Consider the following 17,039-nt stretch of genomic DNA (forward strand, 5'->3'; position numbering starts at 1 on the left):
CCAGCCTCCTCCCAACAAAGCGGTTTAAACTGCCCCGACTTTCAGAATATCGGACGGAACTATGATGTCGATGTCTTCTTCTTGGCTTCGTACATGCTGTGGCTCTAGCAGGATTTCACAACCACCGGAGATATTGCAGTTTTTCTTTTATCATCTCAGCATCATGATATTCCTATGCCATGGAAGAGCATCGCGCTTGAAGCTGTGGTCTGAGAGTGCAGGGGCCTACCTGCACATGGTTGAGACAGGTGTCATCAACAAAGACAAGGTGAAATAGTTAAAGGGCTATCGATTTTGGTATCTCCGTCCCCATGAGGACGATGCTGCCTTTCCTCTCTTATTTTTCAAGTTTCATACACCTGAATTGCACACTGAACCAAAATAAAAGTGAATCCAGTATACTAGCATACTCTCATAATGCTGCAGCCAGGGCCTTGAAAGGAAATAGTGAGGTGCGATCACTCTCACCAAGCCTAACAGGCAAATGATGTACATCTTGACATTGAGGGTTCAGACAGTTGCTTTACCACGTGCTTTTTTTGCCTTCTTTCAATCTAAAAAATGCAGCATAAATTACAGATTCTTCCCACGACTGCTCTTTTGTTGGTTTCCATCTGCATGAACTTACCTCTCTTTTCTCCCTTCCCCCACTTCCGTTTCGCCCACCGCGGCCTTACAGCTCTTCTCGCCACCCCCTCTAAGAGCCATCGACACTACACAGTCAAGTACATCCTATACAACGTTCACCATCCAGCTACATGGTCATTCCGTTACATATCGAAGTGGCAACATCTCTCTGAACCACACGTTATAGTCAACTCTAATTCTACTTACTATTACAAGAGAAATATTACTATCAAAAGGAGCATGGCCAAGCGAGACGACTTTGGTGCTGGCTCACAAGTCTCTACACCCGGATCGCCTTCCAATTCTGGTTCATTGAGCAGTAAGCAAGGTTCTGAGCCAATACCCTCTTCCAAAATTAGAACTGGATCAATGGATCATCTTAATACTCGCGGCGAAGCTAACGGTGCAAGTAGCTCACCTTCACAAGTGCACCCGTTTGTTTTGACGACTGGGATGGCATCATCTACTGCAAAGCATTTACCCCGAATGGCTCACTCTTCAGGAGGATTTAACAAGACTACAGTAAACCAAACTTTGGGCGATAGTCTTGGTGTGAAATGTAAATGTCGTAAAAATGAGTGCATTTTTTAATTTTTTTTATGCATTTGAATGTATAAATATCATGTTTCATGCATTCACGCATTGGCCAAATTTCGATGCAATCGTCCTGGTGTCATCAATTGTGCCAGGCTCTCCATCATGGTCGCCTAGGGAAAGCTCATATGAGATGCCCTCTAACAGAAGGTTCCGCAACAAATTACCGCCTTTGGAAGAAATGGATCTTTTTATTTCGCAGTCTGCAAACAACTTGGCATCACTTCTGCCGGATATGACAGAGAATATTCGACAATTGATTTCCCGTTACCCAGAAGTCTATTTGGCAGTTTGGGAGAGGCTGAGACCTATCCTGGAAGAGGCAGAGTAAGTTAATCAGTTTTTTTGTTGTTGCTTTTTTTTTAAAAAAAGATGCAGATGGTATTCAACTTTTTTTTTTTTTCTTTTTCTGTGTAACAATGTGTAACAATATCATGCAGGACACGCGACAAACTGCATGGAAGAAATCTTGAATTACCTTCTCCACCTATCTGTGCAGTCAAGCCAGAGGCATATACCAATGTCCATGGTGAAATAATAGTCGACAATTATAACTGGCTGAAGGAGCGCGACAATCCAGATGGTAAAAGATAAAAAAAAAAAAAAAAAAAAAAAAGGACTTATTTACGTTTATTCCCCTATATACGACTCTAATTGACATCTTTGTTTTTGTAGTGCTCAAGTATATTGACGAGGAAAACCAATATGCAATTGCGGCCCTTAGCCATACAGAGCCTCTTCAAAAGCTCCTGTATAATGAGTTTGTCTCCCGACTAGATGCGAATAAAGAATCTGCTAGGGTAGTGCTTCCGGACAGATGGAGTTATTACTCCAAATCTCAAGTAGGCCTTGAGTACAGACTCCATTGCCGCTCCATCCTCAGTCCGACTCTTGGTTATGAAGAGGAACAAGTGTATCTGGACGAGAATGAGATTGCACAAAGCCCCGAGTTTAAGGATTCAACCTATTTCCGTGTGGGTTTCCTTCGCCATTCACCTGATTGTCGCATCTTAGCCTACGGAGTTGACTCGACGGGTCAGGAACAATTCACAACGTTCTTCAAGGATGTTGAGACTGGAGAGCTCTTGAATGACAGGCTTACAAATATATATGAAAACCTCGAATTTTCATCCTGTGGCCGATTTGTCTATTATTTGACTTTGGTTCCGGAGACAGAGCGCGCGTATCGCCTCTATCGGCACATACTGGGCACCTCAGTTAATCAGGATCAATTGCTCTATGAGGAAAAAGACGAGATGTTTTGTCTTACCATGACCAAGTCCGGTGACGGCAAGTTTATTATGATCAATTCTGCAGCTCAGGTGACGAGCGAAACATTGTTTCTTCATGCAGATGCTACAGAAGATGTGCGACAACTTCGTGTGATAATGCCACGTAAGGAAGGTATCACATATTCTGCAGAGTCTCATAGTGGCAAGTACTTCTTTGTCCTCACAAATGAAAACTCTAAAAACAATTGGTTGTTCAGGACCCCAGCGCCTAAGTGCGATTCACCTGCGGAGATGGATTTGATGTCGTTACGGGAAACGGTGATTCCGCATCGAGATTTCGTATTGATTGAAGATTTTCAGGTCCGGAGAAGGCATCTCGTAGTGTTTGAACGATCCAACTGTCACCAAAATGTGCGTGTGATTGAACTGGCTACCCCAAAAGGAGTTGATGGTTGTGAAAGCAGGCCAGAGGCGCCACCTTGTTCCATTGGCCTAGAACCAGGGCCGTTCGACAAATATCACTATATATCTTTTTCAGAAATCGTGTATTCTCTTTTACCAGAGTCTATCAATGAGGAGGTGTCTAATCTTAGCAAGATGACTTTGTTTGATACAAACGTACTTCGGTTCACGTACTCCAGTCTAGTCCAACCGCGGCAAGTGATTGATTACAACATGGATACTCAAGAATCAGTTATGGTGCATACAGAGCAAATCGCAGGGTCTCCTGTTTATGATCCTAACCGCTATGAACAGCTTCGCTTGCATTCCACAGGCATTGATGGTACGGCTGTACCCATGTCGATCGTGTTTAGGCGAGACTTGATAGACCTAGGTGGTAAAGGCTGGGATGCGAATCCGTGCCTACTATACACTTATGGTGCCTATGGTAGTTGCACTGATCCTGTATTCTCCACGCAGAGATTAAGTCTGTTGGATCGTGGATTTATATATGCAATTGCTCATGTTAGAGGAGGAAGTGATATGGGCATGGGTTGGTACGAAGAAGGTAAATTGGCTAAGAAACCAAACACATTTTTGGACGTTATCAGTTGTGCGGAGTACTTGATCAAGGTAAAAATAAAGAATACATATAAAAAAAAAGTGCTAATGAGTAAAAAATGATTGCTCAACAGCTGACATTACCACTTCTTAATTTACAGGAAGGGTATACCTCCCCTGAAAAGCTGGCCCTGTACGGACGTTCTGCTGGCGGGCTGATGGTTGGTGCTGTAGTCAACATGCGGCCGGACCTTTTCAAGACTGTACTCACAGAAGTACCTTTTGTGGATGCTTTAAATACTATGCTGGACTCTTCAATTCCATGGACAGCATTTGAATGGGAGGAGTGGGGAAACCCAGAAGACCCAGAGATCTACAGGATTATGAAGCATTATTGCCCATATACCAATGTTCATCCACAGAAATACCCCAATATGCTGATCCTCGGTGGCATGAATGACCCTCGTGTTGCATACTTTGAGCCGCTCAAATGGGCAGCCAAGCTGAGATCTTGCTGGCCATCAAAGAGTACATCCTTACCTGCAAGGCAACTAGGTGAGGACGGGGAGAGGGCTCCAGGGCTAGACCCAGAACAAAGCGATGATCGCATGCTGTTATTGAGAATTGGAGAAGTTGGACATGCTGGATCTTCAGGACAGTATTCATACCTGGAGGATTTGGCATTTGAATATGCGTTCTTGATTTCGACGCTTCAAGCGCCCGTGTTCAGAATTGGCAAAGATGATTCCAATGGTGCTGATAGGAGAACTAGGGTAATGACGCCATCAGCGGTCCGTAAGAAGAAAGGCGTTATTACAAACGAGCTTATGGTCGAGTTGGAGAATACTCACCCAAATGGTACTGAGGTTGGTATTGAGTGTGATGGACGACAGCCATTCCTCACGATGTCAGGCTCGCATTCAAGGCTTGCATCCACGGCTACTAGAGACACAGGGTCAGGGGTGGGCAATGGTATAGATGCTGATGGTTCAGCTTTAGGTGGTGCGGCCTCAGGAGGCAGTAATGAATTGTATCATCGACAACCCAGCCTTGGATTGCCATTATCCCTGAGAACTGTGCCAGAGCCCAGGAGAGAGCAGCAACAACCTCACCGGTCACTCTCATCAGAACCGCCACAGAAAAACAGGTCGCGATTCGATGAACTCAAAACAGGCGAAGGCTCAGCTGTGAACCAGAATCGAAGACGCTCAACAACACTTTTGGAATTTTCAGAGAAAGCAACGAAGCAGAATGGTAAACCTGGGCCCGCATCACAAGGGCCGAGAGCACAAAGTCGGCTGGCTGAATGGATCGCCAACTTCTTCTAAATAATAAAAATCGAAATGGATGAATCAATTGTATGGAAATAAAGATAGAGAATCATAAATGAAATGAGTAATCAAAATGTTATATCTCGCCTTATACTATTATTTTTTGTATGGGAAGAAACCGCATTACTTTCCCACAGTCGGATGCAAATGCGTCATTGTTGGAGTGCTATGTAATCTGCAGGCATGTGCGTGGTAAATTACTTGTTTCTAAACTATGCTGCGCCTGCATATTGAGGTCCGTGCATTGTTCACTGCGTGGGATGTGGTGGTTGGTAATAACGTGATGAGTAACATTGCAAGGAAATAGAGTTTTATAGGTGATCTGTCAAAGCCACTTCGCTCTCATTTGCAAGGAAGCTTACTGAATGATCTTCGATAAAAGGAACGGTTCCTTTGTCGAAGAGAAGAGACCTTACCCCACCTTCAATCCTCACAGCCCCCTATTATTATTATTATTATTATTTTTCCCTTTTTATCCTCCTTTTCTCTCTCTTCTATTCATTCATTTATTCCTCCTGTCTTATCCAACCCAACATCCACCATGGCTGAACCACCAAAGGTACTTTTTGCTTCTTCGAGAGCACTAGTTCTGCTGTAGAACACTGTAGATCATTACATCAAGTTTTTTGCCACTAATCCAATCCATCCATTTAATCTCATTTAAAAATGGAATGAATCACCATAGACGGCGAAGCGCGATTTCTTGATCGAAATTGAGAAGCAATCTCAAAAACGTTGGGAGGATCACAAAGCCTTTGAGGTCAACGCACCGACGATTGAAGAATATGCTGATACTGCCACGATCCATGAACACCACCCCAAATTTCTCTCTACGACTGCTTATCCTTACATGAATGGACGTCTCCACTTGGGACATGGGTTCACTATCTCTAAAATTGAGTTCGGCACCGGATACCAGCGTTTGAAAGGAAAGAGAGCCTTGTTTCCCTTGGGATGGCACTGTACTGGCATGCCCATTAGGGTACATTAAGTCTTTTTTTTTTGTATTAGTGTCTTTTCTCGGTTGCTTTTGGAATGATACCCATAGTTACAATTGGCTTACATGTGTTATCCATCCACTAACATATATTAGGCCTGCGCCGACAAATTGGCTCGTGAGATGGAGATGTTCGGCAAGGACTTCATCATCCCAAAGGGTATGAGATCTTTTTTTGTAATGCAAGAGATATGAGTTGCAAGTCAATTCTGGTTTATGACATATGAGCTAACGCTCCTTCCTTGTTTCTGTTTTCCTATATTCATTAGAAGCTGAAGAAGCTACTCCAGAGATCGAAAAGCTCAACTTGAAAGAGAATGAGCGAGTCGACCCTACCAAGATCGTAGCTAAGAAGGGCAAGGTCGCTGCCAAGGACACTGGCCTCAAGTATCAATTCCAAATCATGGAGCAGATTGGTGTACCTCGTGAAGAAATCCACAAGTTTGCTGATCCTCTTTACTGGTTGAGCTACTTCCCTCCAATTGCCACCGTAAGTCCAGGGTACTGTTTTAAGATACTGTTGTTGATCAGGAAATCAACATGTTGATTTATGACTCTTTCTTTTGTTGGAATGCTCTTGTTTGTATGAATGGATTTCAGGATGATGCCAAGAAGGTTGGTTTCAAGATTGACTTCCGCCGATCATTCATTACCACGGATGCCAATCCTTTCTATGATGCTTTCATCCGCTGGCAGTTCAACAAGTTGAAAGCCTTGGATAAGGTCAAGTTTGGTGAACGTTACACTATCTACTCACCCAAGGATGGCCAGCCTTGCATGGATCACGATCGTCAGAGTGGAGAGGCTGTTGGACCTCAGGATTATACTTGCATCAAGCTCAAAGTTTTGGAGTTCTCATCAGAGGCTAAGGCTGCTTTGGCTGGAAATATGGAGATTGAGGGTAAGAAAATCTTCATGGTTGCCGCTACCCTCCGTCCTGAGACCATGTATGGACAGACCAATTGCTTTGTTGGTGTTGACCTCAAGTATGGTATTTTCAAGACCAACAAGCCTGATGAATTGTTTTTGATGACCGAGCGTGCTGCTCGTAATATGGCCTTCCAGAAATTGTCTCCTTCGACTGGCGAGGTTGCCAAGGTTGCTGATTTGGTTGGCCACCAGTTGCTTGGCACCCAGGTTAAGGCTCCCCTCAGTTCGTATCCCTCCGTTTATGTCTTGCCTATGGACGGCGTTCTTGCCACGAAGGGCACTGGTGTTGTCACTTCAGTCCCCTCTGATTCGCCCGATGATTATGCTGCCGTTATGGACTTGAAGAAAAAACCTGACTACTTCAAGATTCAGCCAGAATGGATCGTACCCTATGAACCCATCCCGATCATTAGCACTCCCACCTACGGTAACCTTGCAGCGCCCACTATCTGCGCCCAGATGAAGATCAATTCTCAGAAGGACAAGACTCAGCTTGCCCTTGCAAAGGATGCCGTCTACAAGGACGGGTTTTACAACGGTGTCCTGCTCATTGGAGAATATGCTAATAAGCCTGTTCAAGAGGCCAAGCCCTTGATTCGTCAGATGTTGATTGACACTCAGGATGCAGTCCCTTACAATGAGCCTGAGAGCTTGGTCATATCTCGCAGTGGCGAGGAGTGTGTTGTCGCCTTGATGGATCAGTGGTATTTGGACTATGGCGAGACTGAATGGCGTAAATTGGCTGAGGAGTGCTTGGAGAATATGAATGTGTACACGGACGAGACCAAGCACGCTTTCCAGAAGAATTTGGATTGGTTGAACCAGTGGGCCTGCGCACGCTCGTATGGTTTGGGAACCCGTCTGCCTTGGGACCACAACTTCTTGATTGAGTCTCTTTCGGATTCGACCATCTACATGGCCTACTACACCATTGCTGCTTTACTTCAGGGTGGATCCATTGATGGTTCAGTCCCTGGGCCACTGGGCATCAAAGCTGAGCAATTGACCGACCAAGTCTTTGAGTATATCATGGCTGATGGACCCCTCCCAACTGATAGTGATATCCCCAAGGCCTCACTGGATAAACTTCGTCGTGAGTTTGAGTACTTCTATCCCTTAGATATCCGCACCTCCGGTAAGGAGTTGATCCCCAACCACTTAACCTTCGCCCTCTATAATCACGTCGCTCTCTTCCCCAAGAAGTACTGGCCACGCAGCATCCGCGTCAACGGGCATTTGATGTTGAACGGCGACAAGATGTCCAAGTCAACTGGAAACTTCATGGGTCTTGCCGAGGCTGTGGAAAAGTATGGTGCTGATGCCGCTCGTTTGGCTCTTGCTGACGCCGGAGACAGTGGTGAGGATGCCAACTTTGAGGATGGTACTGCCAACGCGGCTATCTTGAAGTTGCATACACTTTTGGAGTGGATCCAGGATACGTTGAATACTAAAGACCAGTTGAGGACGGGTGAGCATAACTTCTATGACCGTGTCTTTGAGTCACAGATGAACAAACTGATCAACCAGGCTGAGGCTGCTTACGAAGCCACATATTACCGTGAGGCTGTCATGTTTGCATTCTACGAGTTGACCGCTGCTCGTGACTTTTACAGAGAAGCTTGCGCATTGATGGAAACTCCCATGAACAAAGAGCTGATCATGCGCTACATTGAGGTCCAGACCCTTGTGATTTCGCCTATTGTTACTCACTGGTCTGAACACGTCTGGGGCAAGTTACTGGGCAAGGAAGGCTTGGTTGTCAACGCTCGTTGGCCCAAGAGCGGCCCTGTTGATGAGGATGTACTACAGGAGGTTGATTATCTGCGTCGTCAGATCACCAATGTTCGCTCCACCGAGACCCAAGCCAACAAGAAGAAGAAGAAGGGTAAGGCTGATGTCTTTGATCCAGCTAAGCCCAAGAAGATCACCATCTTGATCGCGTCCAAGTTTCCAGAGTGGCAAGAGACTGCAATTGAAGTCTTGAAGAGTGCATACAACCCTGCGTCTAGCAGCGAAAATGCTGGCAAGGTATTTGATGATGATAAGATTAAGAAGGATCTGACAAGCAAGGGCTTGTTGAAGGACAAGAAGGTGATGCCATTCGTCCATGATTTGAAGAAGAAGGTAGAGCAGCAGGGCTCTTCGGCTTTCACACAGACCTTGACCTTCGATGAACCCAAAATCTTGGCCGATCAGTCCGAGTATTTGAGGAGAATCTTGAGTTACAATACCTTGACGCTAGTCAAGACAGACGAAGTGGCCAAGACCACGGAGGGCGATGCTGATCAGGAAGATATCATTCGTGCTGCTGAACAGTCTGTTCCAGGACAGCCCACATTTGTTGTCAAAAACATTGCTTAGAGGTCGTTAAAAAAAAAAGATGTTCCTTTTTGTTGGTTCTAGATAATTTTTTCATAGTCTACACATTATTTTTATTCATCATAAACGAAAAAGTATAGTTTATCAGTTCAACCTAGCATGATAAATCAACTAAAAGGACTTCTTCGGGAGCATGGTGGGGTTATACCTCTACCGCTAATCAAGTAGGTATTTGACAATAGTCGTGATTAGTCCATGACATTATCATCATAAGTATCTTAGATAATTCAGGAGAAACAAACAGATAGAGGATAAATGTATACATTGAAAGGAAAAGAAAGATAGTTCATTGCTTTCTAAGTTGCAGTAAAAAACATCAATGACAGCTTGCCTAATGAGACAACTGAGATAGTGTTTCCAAAGCATCGCAACCAAGAGCGCTAGTGTTGTTTTTTAAGTGCCAAGCCAGCAAAGCCAGCAAAGACAAGAGCTGAATGCAAATTTCATCACTTTTCCCTCCTCAAATCCTTTCTCATTGCTTCAGCTATGTGCTTTCAACGTATTTCCATGCGTGTTGAACTCTCATTTTTCTTTTTCTTTTTTATATTTATTTTCTTTTTATTTTTTTGTTGCTGTTGTTCGAGGCTCGTGCGTCCCAAAGATTCAAATGATCTCAATCCCTGCCTTCCTCCAACCGCCTCTTACGATCACTATGCATTACTGGCCCTGCTCCTGATATGCCTGGCGCTGATGCTGGCGCTGCTGATCCGGGGGCGGAGGAATTGCCGCTGGCATGCGTAGGATCGGGTATACTTGCAAAAGGTGGTCTAAACTGTCCGGGAGGAGGTAATGCTCCATTCGTGCCAGGCGGCGCTGCTGATCCTGGTGGAGGGAACTGCCCTGGCGGAAATTGTCCCGGTGGGGGGAACTGACCAGGAGGGAATTGTCCCGGTGGTCCTGGTGGAGGAGGGAAGGGAGCACCTGGAGGAGGGAAAGGGACGCCACCGGCAGGGAAACCAGGTGGTGGTGGAGGTCCTGGCGGAAATTGTCCTGGAGGTGCGCCCGGTGGTGGTCTCATGAACATGGAAGGATGTGGCGGCATAGGTGGACGAGGGGGAAGACCATTAGGACCATGTTCTCCAGGGCGCATATGGGCCATTCCATGAGGTAATGCTGGATAGCTGGGTGGTCTGTTGTATGGATAACCGCCTAAACATTTACAAAAAATAGATTTAAGCATTAATAAGTCAAAACACATATCAAAGCTTAGCATAAGAAGAAAAAGCGTTATAACTCGTACCTGGGCCACCAAACTGAGGGAAACCGGAGTACTGAGGAGGCACACCTATCATTATGTGAGCGAAGAAAATGTCAGCGTATGTTGCAACATAGCATGTAATGCCTATCTGGTATTTAGTTAAATAACACCACTATATATATTCCATAAAAATATTCTTCTGAATTAACACGCACCCATCCCTGCTTCAGCATACGCTTTAGTAATCGTGTCAATGACGGATTGCGTCGTCTCATTACTTAACTCTATCCTCAAACAAATAAATCCAAATGTTAGCAATGTCTTTGTATGAACGTAACATTTTCAAGAATAAATAAATGATGCATCCTACCTGAATAGTATGTCTTGACGTTAACCAGGTGATTGCGACCAGCATTGTGCGCTTTTCTTACAGACGAGCTGTCGTGAGTAAGAAAAATATCGCAATAATCTAAATAAAAAAAAAAAAAAAAAATCGAAAGTAAGCAGAATAAAACGATCGAGCATTCCAGTTAGGCGAATATATAAAAGAGTTCCGCCATTGATCCTGAAAATGAAAATAATCAAAAATAATAGAGTATCTACCAAAGTCTACTATCCCATACCACAGTAATATTTTGGCATAGTAAAGCCCCTTCTTATTATTTATTGCTTTTGTCGTTCCAATTGACACACTGTGATTATATAAGCTAGGTAGAGATCAAATTGAAATCCTGACAAGTTGGTTCCAAGTTATGTAAAACTTGAAGGTAAATTGGTCCCGATCAGCAAAACGAAGTAAGGTAAGAGATTCAGAAACGATGATGCCGCCCATCACAGATCAACCTCCATTATTTAAAGCTAAGCCACTTCTTCAAGTATCACGTTATCCTTTGGGTTAAGATATATATAAGTCTAATTAATCAAGTGAAATAGCAAGACAAGCAAAGTCGCCCAGAGGAAGAGCGCTGGGCTCATAACCCAGAGGTCGGTGGATCGAAACCACCCTTTGCTACAACTTTTGCATGCCATGATTCATTTTTGGCACAAAAGAAAGATGGATTAATCTATTTGGCAGCCCATACCAAATATAGTAATTTTTGCCTCTATTTGGCAGCCTACTTCTGGGGGCTGCCACTTAACTTCGCACTCTTGGGTGGCAGCTGGGCTGCCAAATACATTACTTTTTTTTTTTTTTTTTTTTTGATAAACAGGGTCATAACATCAGTGGTAAAACAAGCAGCGTTCTGTGGATACATTGCCTTGCACAGCTAATGCCGCCGGAGGTACTAAGGGCAGCGGCGATGACATCTTCACAAAACAGCCTTCAATGTACACGGTTAGGGAATGGTTTATTGAAGACGTCTAGGTAGTAGGTGAGACGCGTTTGCTCCGAGCGAAAACCTCTCATAGGCATTGATCTCCAAATGGCACCTCCAAAACTGTATGAGCGACCTACTTGAAAAAAAAAAAAAAAAAAAAAAAAAATAAATAGTTAGAGGCCAAATAGCCCTGGGTAGGCTGCCAAGTAAATAATGAATGTTATTTGGCAACTGGGCTGCCAAAGAGAGTCTTGAAAGTTGATTATATTTGGCAATGGGCTGCCAAATAATATTTAGCAACTAGGCTGCCAAATAGATTAATCCAAGAAAGATCGATTTTTAGAAGGGATATTCATAGGGATATCAAAGCAGTCAGGCCTCCTTCTGTCTTGTCTGACCATATTACCCTTGAACAAAGGAATAGATAGGTATTTTATTTATAGATTGATTCATTGATTCATGAATATATATTATATTCCTTAATGGTAAAAATTTGCAGGTTCTTTCTTTGCTCGATTTTATTTTTTTTTTAAACAGGAAGAAGGTTTCCAGCCATGCGTGATCCTAGTCGAATGGATCCTGATGAGAAGGGAGAGTATGAAGTAAAGTAGTAGAGTAATGCAAGAATCTCAATCACCGTCCCGATGATAGTCAGAATATAGCTGTTTAACTATTTGGAGATGGAACAGAAAACATATTATAAAGTGTCAATCGTTGATCATATTCTATGAATACGCCAATAACGGATATACAAGGACAGACAAAAAAAAAAAAAAGTCGGTTGTGCCGTGGTCCTACCACAAGACTGGAATACAATACAAAGATCATCGATCCGACATATGCGCCGGTGAAGGGCAGTCTTTCTCTGGAAATCAATGCCTTGAAATGTGTCGCAGGTCCTTTCAAGAGTGCGAAACTATGAATAAGGCCCCATAAAAAACACGTCATCAGTACAATCTTATTGGATCAAATAAATTAAGGAAAAGAACAATAGAGATGACCTACCTGCACATGAGAAGAATACTTCCTAGTGTGAAGCTGGTTGCAAATTTGCTTGGCTTGAGAAGAAGCAAGGGCAGACCTACAAAGAATGCAATCATGAAACATGCCACTCCACCTGCTACACAGATCGCAAATCCTGCCATGCGCTACAGGTACAATTAGTAAGAAAAAAAAAAAAGAGATTCAAGTCAATTTATAAACAACTCTCTAGTCCTTTGATGATTTAAAAAGCAAGCTTGCGTGTAATTATCATTGGAATTAAATGGTGGGCAAGCACATCAATAGATCCTCTTATCTTATTACCTGGAACCATGACAGGCCCAGCCAATCTTCCTCTTGTTGTGGTGTCCCTCCTAGAGAAACAGGGACATATCCCGAAACTTGGTTCCTAACGCCTCCAAACCAGTCCGATGCTCTGCTTAATGCACCACCACCACTGCCGCTGGATGCACTATTATCTGCTGCAGCAACTCCTCCTCGAGCTCCAAAGTTTTTGAATGCATTTCTGAAATTGGATTCTGCGTTACTAGACATGACTTGCGTAGGTCTTTATTATGTAAGAATCAGTATCAAAAGTATTGGCTTTGTTATTATTGTTATTCCTTGGCGTTTGTAGTCCCCGTCCTTGTGCTTTAAGCTCTGAGTTTTTTATTTTTTTTTTGGTATAAACTTAAAAAGAATGAGGCAACATGAAAGGAAAGAAAAGAAAGATGGTGATGTCAATGCGTGTCAATGACAATGTAAACGCATTTTCATCACGTGGAATTTGACACTCTCTGTCTTGGCATTTTGACATGTACAGCAATCTACAATATAAATGTACATGATATTGGTACCCAGTTTCTATTGAGTGCTGGGCTCAATAGATTTGCTTAAAAGAACGATTGGAAGCGTTGTGAGAGCCTTCAAGCTCAGGCACATGAACATACTCTTGTGCTCTCTAAGCTCTTCCGCAAAAGGAAAATATGATCCAGCTCGCGACCAGAAAGGGCTAGCTGGCTCAAGTACGCAATTGTAGAACGGACACAAATTATAGATTGATCAGATAGAGAATTAGGTAGGATATACCCGGGCGTTTTGATGTTCAGGGCTATACCTACAAAAACCGCTCATTGTTTTTAGCAGCAGTAGTATGTTAATTATTAGGACCAAGGATGCCACACAATCATATATACATCCCTGCCCTCGAATGCTGTCAGTGCGTGATGTGGAGCATTCAAATATAAAACTGATCACCTGATTTTATTGATAGGAAGTCGAAGCAGAAGCCTAGAGTCGCTTAAAGAGTAATTCTCACTATAGCATTGCTGTAATGATACGATGGGGATCATAGACGGATCTAACACATCTAGAGCGCTTTGTAAAGAAACCATCTGCTTTGTAGCCACTGTTTTTTAGAATATTGCGTAGGCTAATTTTTCCTTGCTATTAGCATTATGTGGTATTATAGTTAACGCCGGTTTGGGCCAGATGGACGGAAGTAGCTCGGTCTTGCTTTCTTTCTCTAATGTGCCCCTCATCATCCATCCACCACCACTACTCTAAGATTTGGGGGCAATTGCGTTCGAATGTGGCATATAATCAAAGGGAATGGTAGGCCAATGTTAATATCACTTGAAGCCGAGCATAAAACAGACAGTTCCCCATGTGGAAAATGTGTCTTCTGCGCGTTTGATGTAAGGAATGCAGAAACCATTAAAGATGAGACAAAGATGAGAACTTCGCAATACAAATCAAATGATGAAGCCGCCGCAAACCATGTTCTAGAATTTCAATCCCTGCAACTAGTGGGCCGTCATACAATCAACTTTGAGGCTATAGAGCGGATAGCTGGCTGTGAAGACGATAATAGGGGCAATGAAGTAGTGCCGCCTTTTTTTTTTTTTTTTTTAATTTTTTGTTGTCATTTATACTACCCATACTGCCTCACTCCTTTGTTGCTTGTGAGCGTTTGGTGGCCGCGCTTTAACGGGAGTAGAGACGATCATCTATCAATGTCCCAATAATATCTTTTGGGTATAATAAAGTAAATTGAAATGTTGGTGGCGCGAAACGCCGCCGCGTTTGTCTGTTCAACCTTAATTTAGTGGCGTGCGCCTTCAATTAGACAGTCTCTCCTCTGTTACTGTGTTCATTCTCCTCTTTATTCTCATTCAAATCCCATTTTCCTTTTTTCTTTTTGTCATGGCATGCAACACTAGCGATTCTGGTTCCACAAGTTGCAATGGCGGCGTTGATAATAATAATGGCCGTGACTTCAAAATAGCCATGCTCTTTTCCATATTCGAGTCTACACCTGAACATATTCTGCACAGAGCGTTGGCAGACGCTAACAATGACCTCGAGCAGGCTATCTTAATCCTCAGCAGTAATAGTAACAGCCATGATTGCATCGATGGTTCTTGCTCTCCCTCCTCATCCCCATCCTCTGCCTTGCCTGTAGAGAACGACCTTGTCAATGTCGCACATGCCAGTAATAATAGTAACAATAGTGGTAGTAGTCATACTTTTAGTAGAAGCAGCAGCAAGGATGTCCTACCCCCCAAGAATAAGAAACAAAAACTGATCCAGCCGCGGTTATCGACTTTTCTCCCATCCAATGGGCCTACTTTACTCTTCCGTTCAGAACCTAAGGACTTGACTGATCAGAAGAGCTCCGACGCTAACAATATGCCTCTTACGTCCATTAACGATCGCCTACGCTGGAAAGAAAAACCATATGATCCAACGTCGCCTTCTCCCCCTTCAGCCACGAACTCTTCTACAATGCTTTCTTCCTCTTCTTCCTCCTCCTCCGGTCCTTCTACTCGGAAGTCAGCTCCGAAACCTCTAATTTTATATAGTCCTGAAGATGTTGAACGACATTGTCCTTGTACTTTGGTTTTTAACGTCCTGTCTAAAGACCTGGCTACGCGGCTATTACAGGCTATGTTAATTGATTCTGAAACTTGGGATCGAAATCGATGGTGGTTCTTCGAACGGATGGTGGAATCGCCCCACAAGAGATCTTATTTTGCAGAACACGATGATGATATGGAGGAAATCGCTGGTTGGACGTATAATGGGCAGAAACAGGAGCCACCCCGGCGGTTCCTGAAGGAGATGGAGGAAGCCAAGCTGGTGATCCGCAAGATAGTAAATGACCTACGTAAGACTAGGGCAATGTAAGTGAAAAAAGATTAAGCTTGTTGCTCAATAATATATAAGTGTTTTTTTTTTTTTTTTTTTTTTTCCCTTATTTCTTATTTGTTTTTTAACTCTTTCAGACACCCTTATGAAGTCCAGGGGGATTGGAACTGCAATGTTGCTGCGGCCAATTATTATGCACATTCCAAAGAATCTGTAGGCTGGCATGCCGACAAGCTTACTTACTTGGGTCCACGTCCAACGATTGGCTCTTTGACCCTGGGAGCAACCCGATTCTTTCGGGTCCGTAAGATGGTGCCAGACGTCAGGAATCCTGATACAGCAGGTCAATTAATCAGCATCGCATTGCCTCACAATAGTCTCTGTATTATGTGGCCACCCATGGTAATCAGAAATAAAGAAGGAATAGAAGGAAAAAGTTTTTTTTTTTTTGAATTATTCATTCATCCTATCATTCCTCTTACCCTCCATAGCAAGAAGAATGGAAGCATGAAGTCCCACCGCAAGCGAGAGTGACACCTCACCCTATTAGGTACAGGTTTACTGCTTTACTGAGATGGTTACTTGTTGAAAAAAAAAGATATAAAATTCATCCACTTTTTTTTTTTTTTTTTTTTTTTTTTTTTTTGTTAGTGGAACAGCGCGTATTAATATTACGTTCCGTCTTCGTCGAGAAGGATTCTCGCCTGCAGACACACCAGTCTGCAAATGTGGGATAGCGATGGTGTTGAGATGCGTGTTCAAGAACAAGGCCAACTATGGTCGGTATTTTTACATGTGCTATGCATCAGGATCTCAAGAAGGCCGAACCTGCGGAGCGTTTCAATGGGTTGATATGGAAGAAAAACTTGGACTTGTCAAAAAATACAGCACGTCTCTTTCGAATTCATCCAGTCCATCCAGTCCATCCAGCCTTCCTTGCCTGCCCAGCCCATCAAACACATGTACATCAATAACACCACCATCAACATCAATATCATCTACAACAGCTTCTACAACAGTAGCAGTAACAGTAGAAACCACACTCGAGTCAGCAGGAAAGCCTGAGGCTGTTAACTCAAATGAAAAGAAACTTTCAATGTCTCAACCAGCTATTTGTGATATGTCCAAAGTAAAAGACCAAATTGAAGACAAAGAACAAGATCAAGCCCTCGATCTGGCAAACGAACTAGACGACGCAGATTTAGTGGACTTGGCAGACCTATCATTCGAGGGGATCAGTGAAAGCGATTTTGCCGAATAAAAAAGATCTTCTAATCGCTAAGTATGTCGAGTGGCTCA

The 17,039-nt window shown here is 43.4% G+C and overlaps 5 protein-coding genes and 1 non-coding gene across 6 annotated transcripts; 4 read left to right on the forward strand and 2 right to left on the reverse strand.

The window, feature by feature from the left end:
- Nucleotides 1–1,354: 1,354 nt before the first annotated feature.
- On the forward strand, nucleotides 1,355–4,783 carry BCR41DRAFT_367508 (prolyl oligopeptidase; the record flags this gene model as incomplete). The annotated part of the gene is made up of 4 exons (XM_022026308.1): nucleotides 1,355–1,548; nucleotides 1,662–1,804; nucleotides 1,897–3,527; nucleotides 3,617–4,783. 4 exons carry the CDS (start codon nucleotides 1,355–1,357, stop codon nucleotides 4,781–4,783), a joined length of 3,135 nt encoding a protein of 1,044 aa, XP_021885680.1.
- Nucleotides 4,784–5,173: 390 nt separating this feature from the next.
- Nucleotides 5,174–9,234, forward strand: BCR41DRAFT_317730 (leucine-tRNA ligase). Its single transcript, XM_022021291.1, has 5 exons — nucleotides 5,174–5,345; nucleotides 5,472–5,768; nucleotides 5,880–5,943; nucleotides 6,053–6,273; nucleotides 6,384–9,234. The coding sequence occupies exons 1-5, from the start codon at nucleotides 5,328–5,330 to the stop codon at nucleotides 9,072–9,074; spliced, it is 3,291 nt and encodes a 1,096-aa protein (XP_021885681.1). The 5' UTR covers nucleotides 5,174–5,327; the 3' UTR covers nucleotides 9,075–9,234.
- A 471-nt stretch (nucleotides 9,235–9,705) lies between these two features.
- Nucleotides 9,706–10,384, reverse strand: BCR41DRAFT_367510 (hypothetical protein; the record flags this gene model as incomplete). The annotated part of the gene is made up of 2 exons (XM_022026309.1): nucleotides 9,706–10,241; nucleotides 10,333–10,384. The coding sequence occupies 2 exons, from the start codon at nucleotides 10,382–10,384 to the stop codon at nucleotides 9,706–9,708; spliced, it is 588 nt and encodes a 195-aa protein (XP_021885682.1).
- An 846-nt stretch (nucleotides 10,385–11,230) lies between these two features.
- BCR41DRAFT_t17 lies at nucleotides 11,231–11,302 on the forward strand. The gene has a single exon. It is a non-coding gene; the product is annotated as a tRNA-Met (tRNA).
- A 781-nt stretch (nucleotides 11,303–12,083) lies between these two features.
- On the reverse strand, nucleotides 12,084–13,307 carry BCR41DRAFT_317732 (Got1/Sft2-like family-domain-containing protein). The gene is made up of 4 exons (XM_022021292.1): nucleotides 12,915–13,307; nucleotides 12,615–12,757; nucleotides 12,408–12,525; nucleotides 12,084–12,279 (listed from the first exon to the last, which is right to left on the reverse strand). Exons 1-4 carry the CDS (start codon nucleotides 13,143–13,145, stop codon nucleotides 12,139–12,141), a joined length of 633 nt encoding a protein of 210 aa, XP_021885683.1. The 5' UTR covers nucleotides 13,146–13,307; the 3' UTR covers nucleotides 12,084–12,138.
- Nucleotides 13,308–15,261: 1,954 nt separating this feature from the next.
- Nucleotides 15,262–17,001, forward strand: BCR41DRAFT_331739 (hypothetical protein; the record flags this gene model as incomplete). Its single annotated transcript, XM_022021813.1, has 4 exons — nucleotides 15,262–15,775; nucleotides 15,878–16,142; nucleotides 16,232–16,290; nucleotides 16,392–17,001. Exons 1-4 carry the CDS (start codon nucleotides 15,282–15,284, stop codon nucleotides 16,999–17,001), a joined length of 1,428 nt encoding a protein of 475 aa, XP_021885684.1. The 5' UTR covers nucleotides 15,262–15,281.
- Nucleotides 17,002–17,039: the final 38 nt, after the last annotated feature.

The sequence above is a fragment of the Lobosporangium transversale genome (genome assembly GCF_002105155.1).
Source record: "Lobosporangium transversale strain NRRL 3116 chromosome Unknown BCR41scaffold_3, whole genome shotgun sequence".
In the NCBI taxonomy this organism is placed as follows: domain Eukaryota; kingdom Fungi; phylum Mortierellomycota; class Mortierellomycetes; order Mortierellales; family Mortierellaceae; genus Lobosporangium; species Lobosporangium transversale.

Coding starts and splice junctions, on each gene's coding strand:
- BCR41DRAFT_317730 (XM_022021291.1), top strand. Junction 5,769..5,879: donor GTACTGGCATGCCCATTAGG/GTACATTAAGTC, acceptor AACATATATTAG/GCCTGCGCCGACAAATTGGC. Junction 5,944..6,052: donor GGACTTCATCATCCCAAAGG/GTATGAGATCTT, acceptor TATATTCATTAG/AAGCTGAAGAAGCTACTCCA.
- BCR41DRAFT_317732 (XM_022021292.1), bottom strand. CDS start 13,145: ATGTCTAGTAACGCAGAATCCAATTTCAGAAATGCATTCAAAAACTTT. Junction 12,758..12,914: donor TGGGCCTGTCATGGTTCCAG/GTAATAAGATAA, acceptor TTGTACCTGTAG/CGCATGGCAGGATTTGCGAT. Junction 12,526..12,614: donor AGTATTCTTCTCATGTGCAG/GTAGGTCATCTC, acceptor CCTTATTCATAG/TTTCGCACTCTTGAAAGGAC.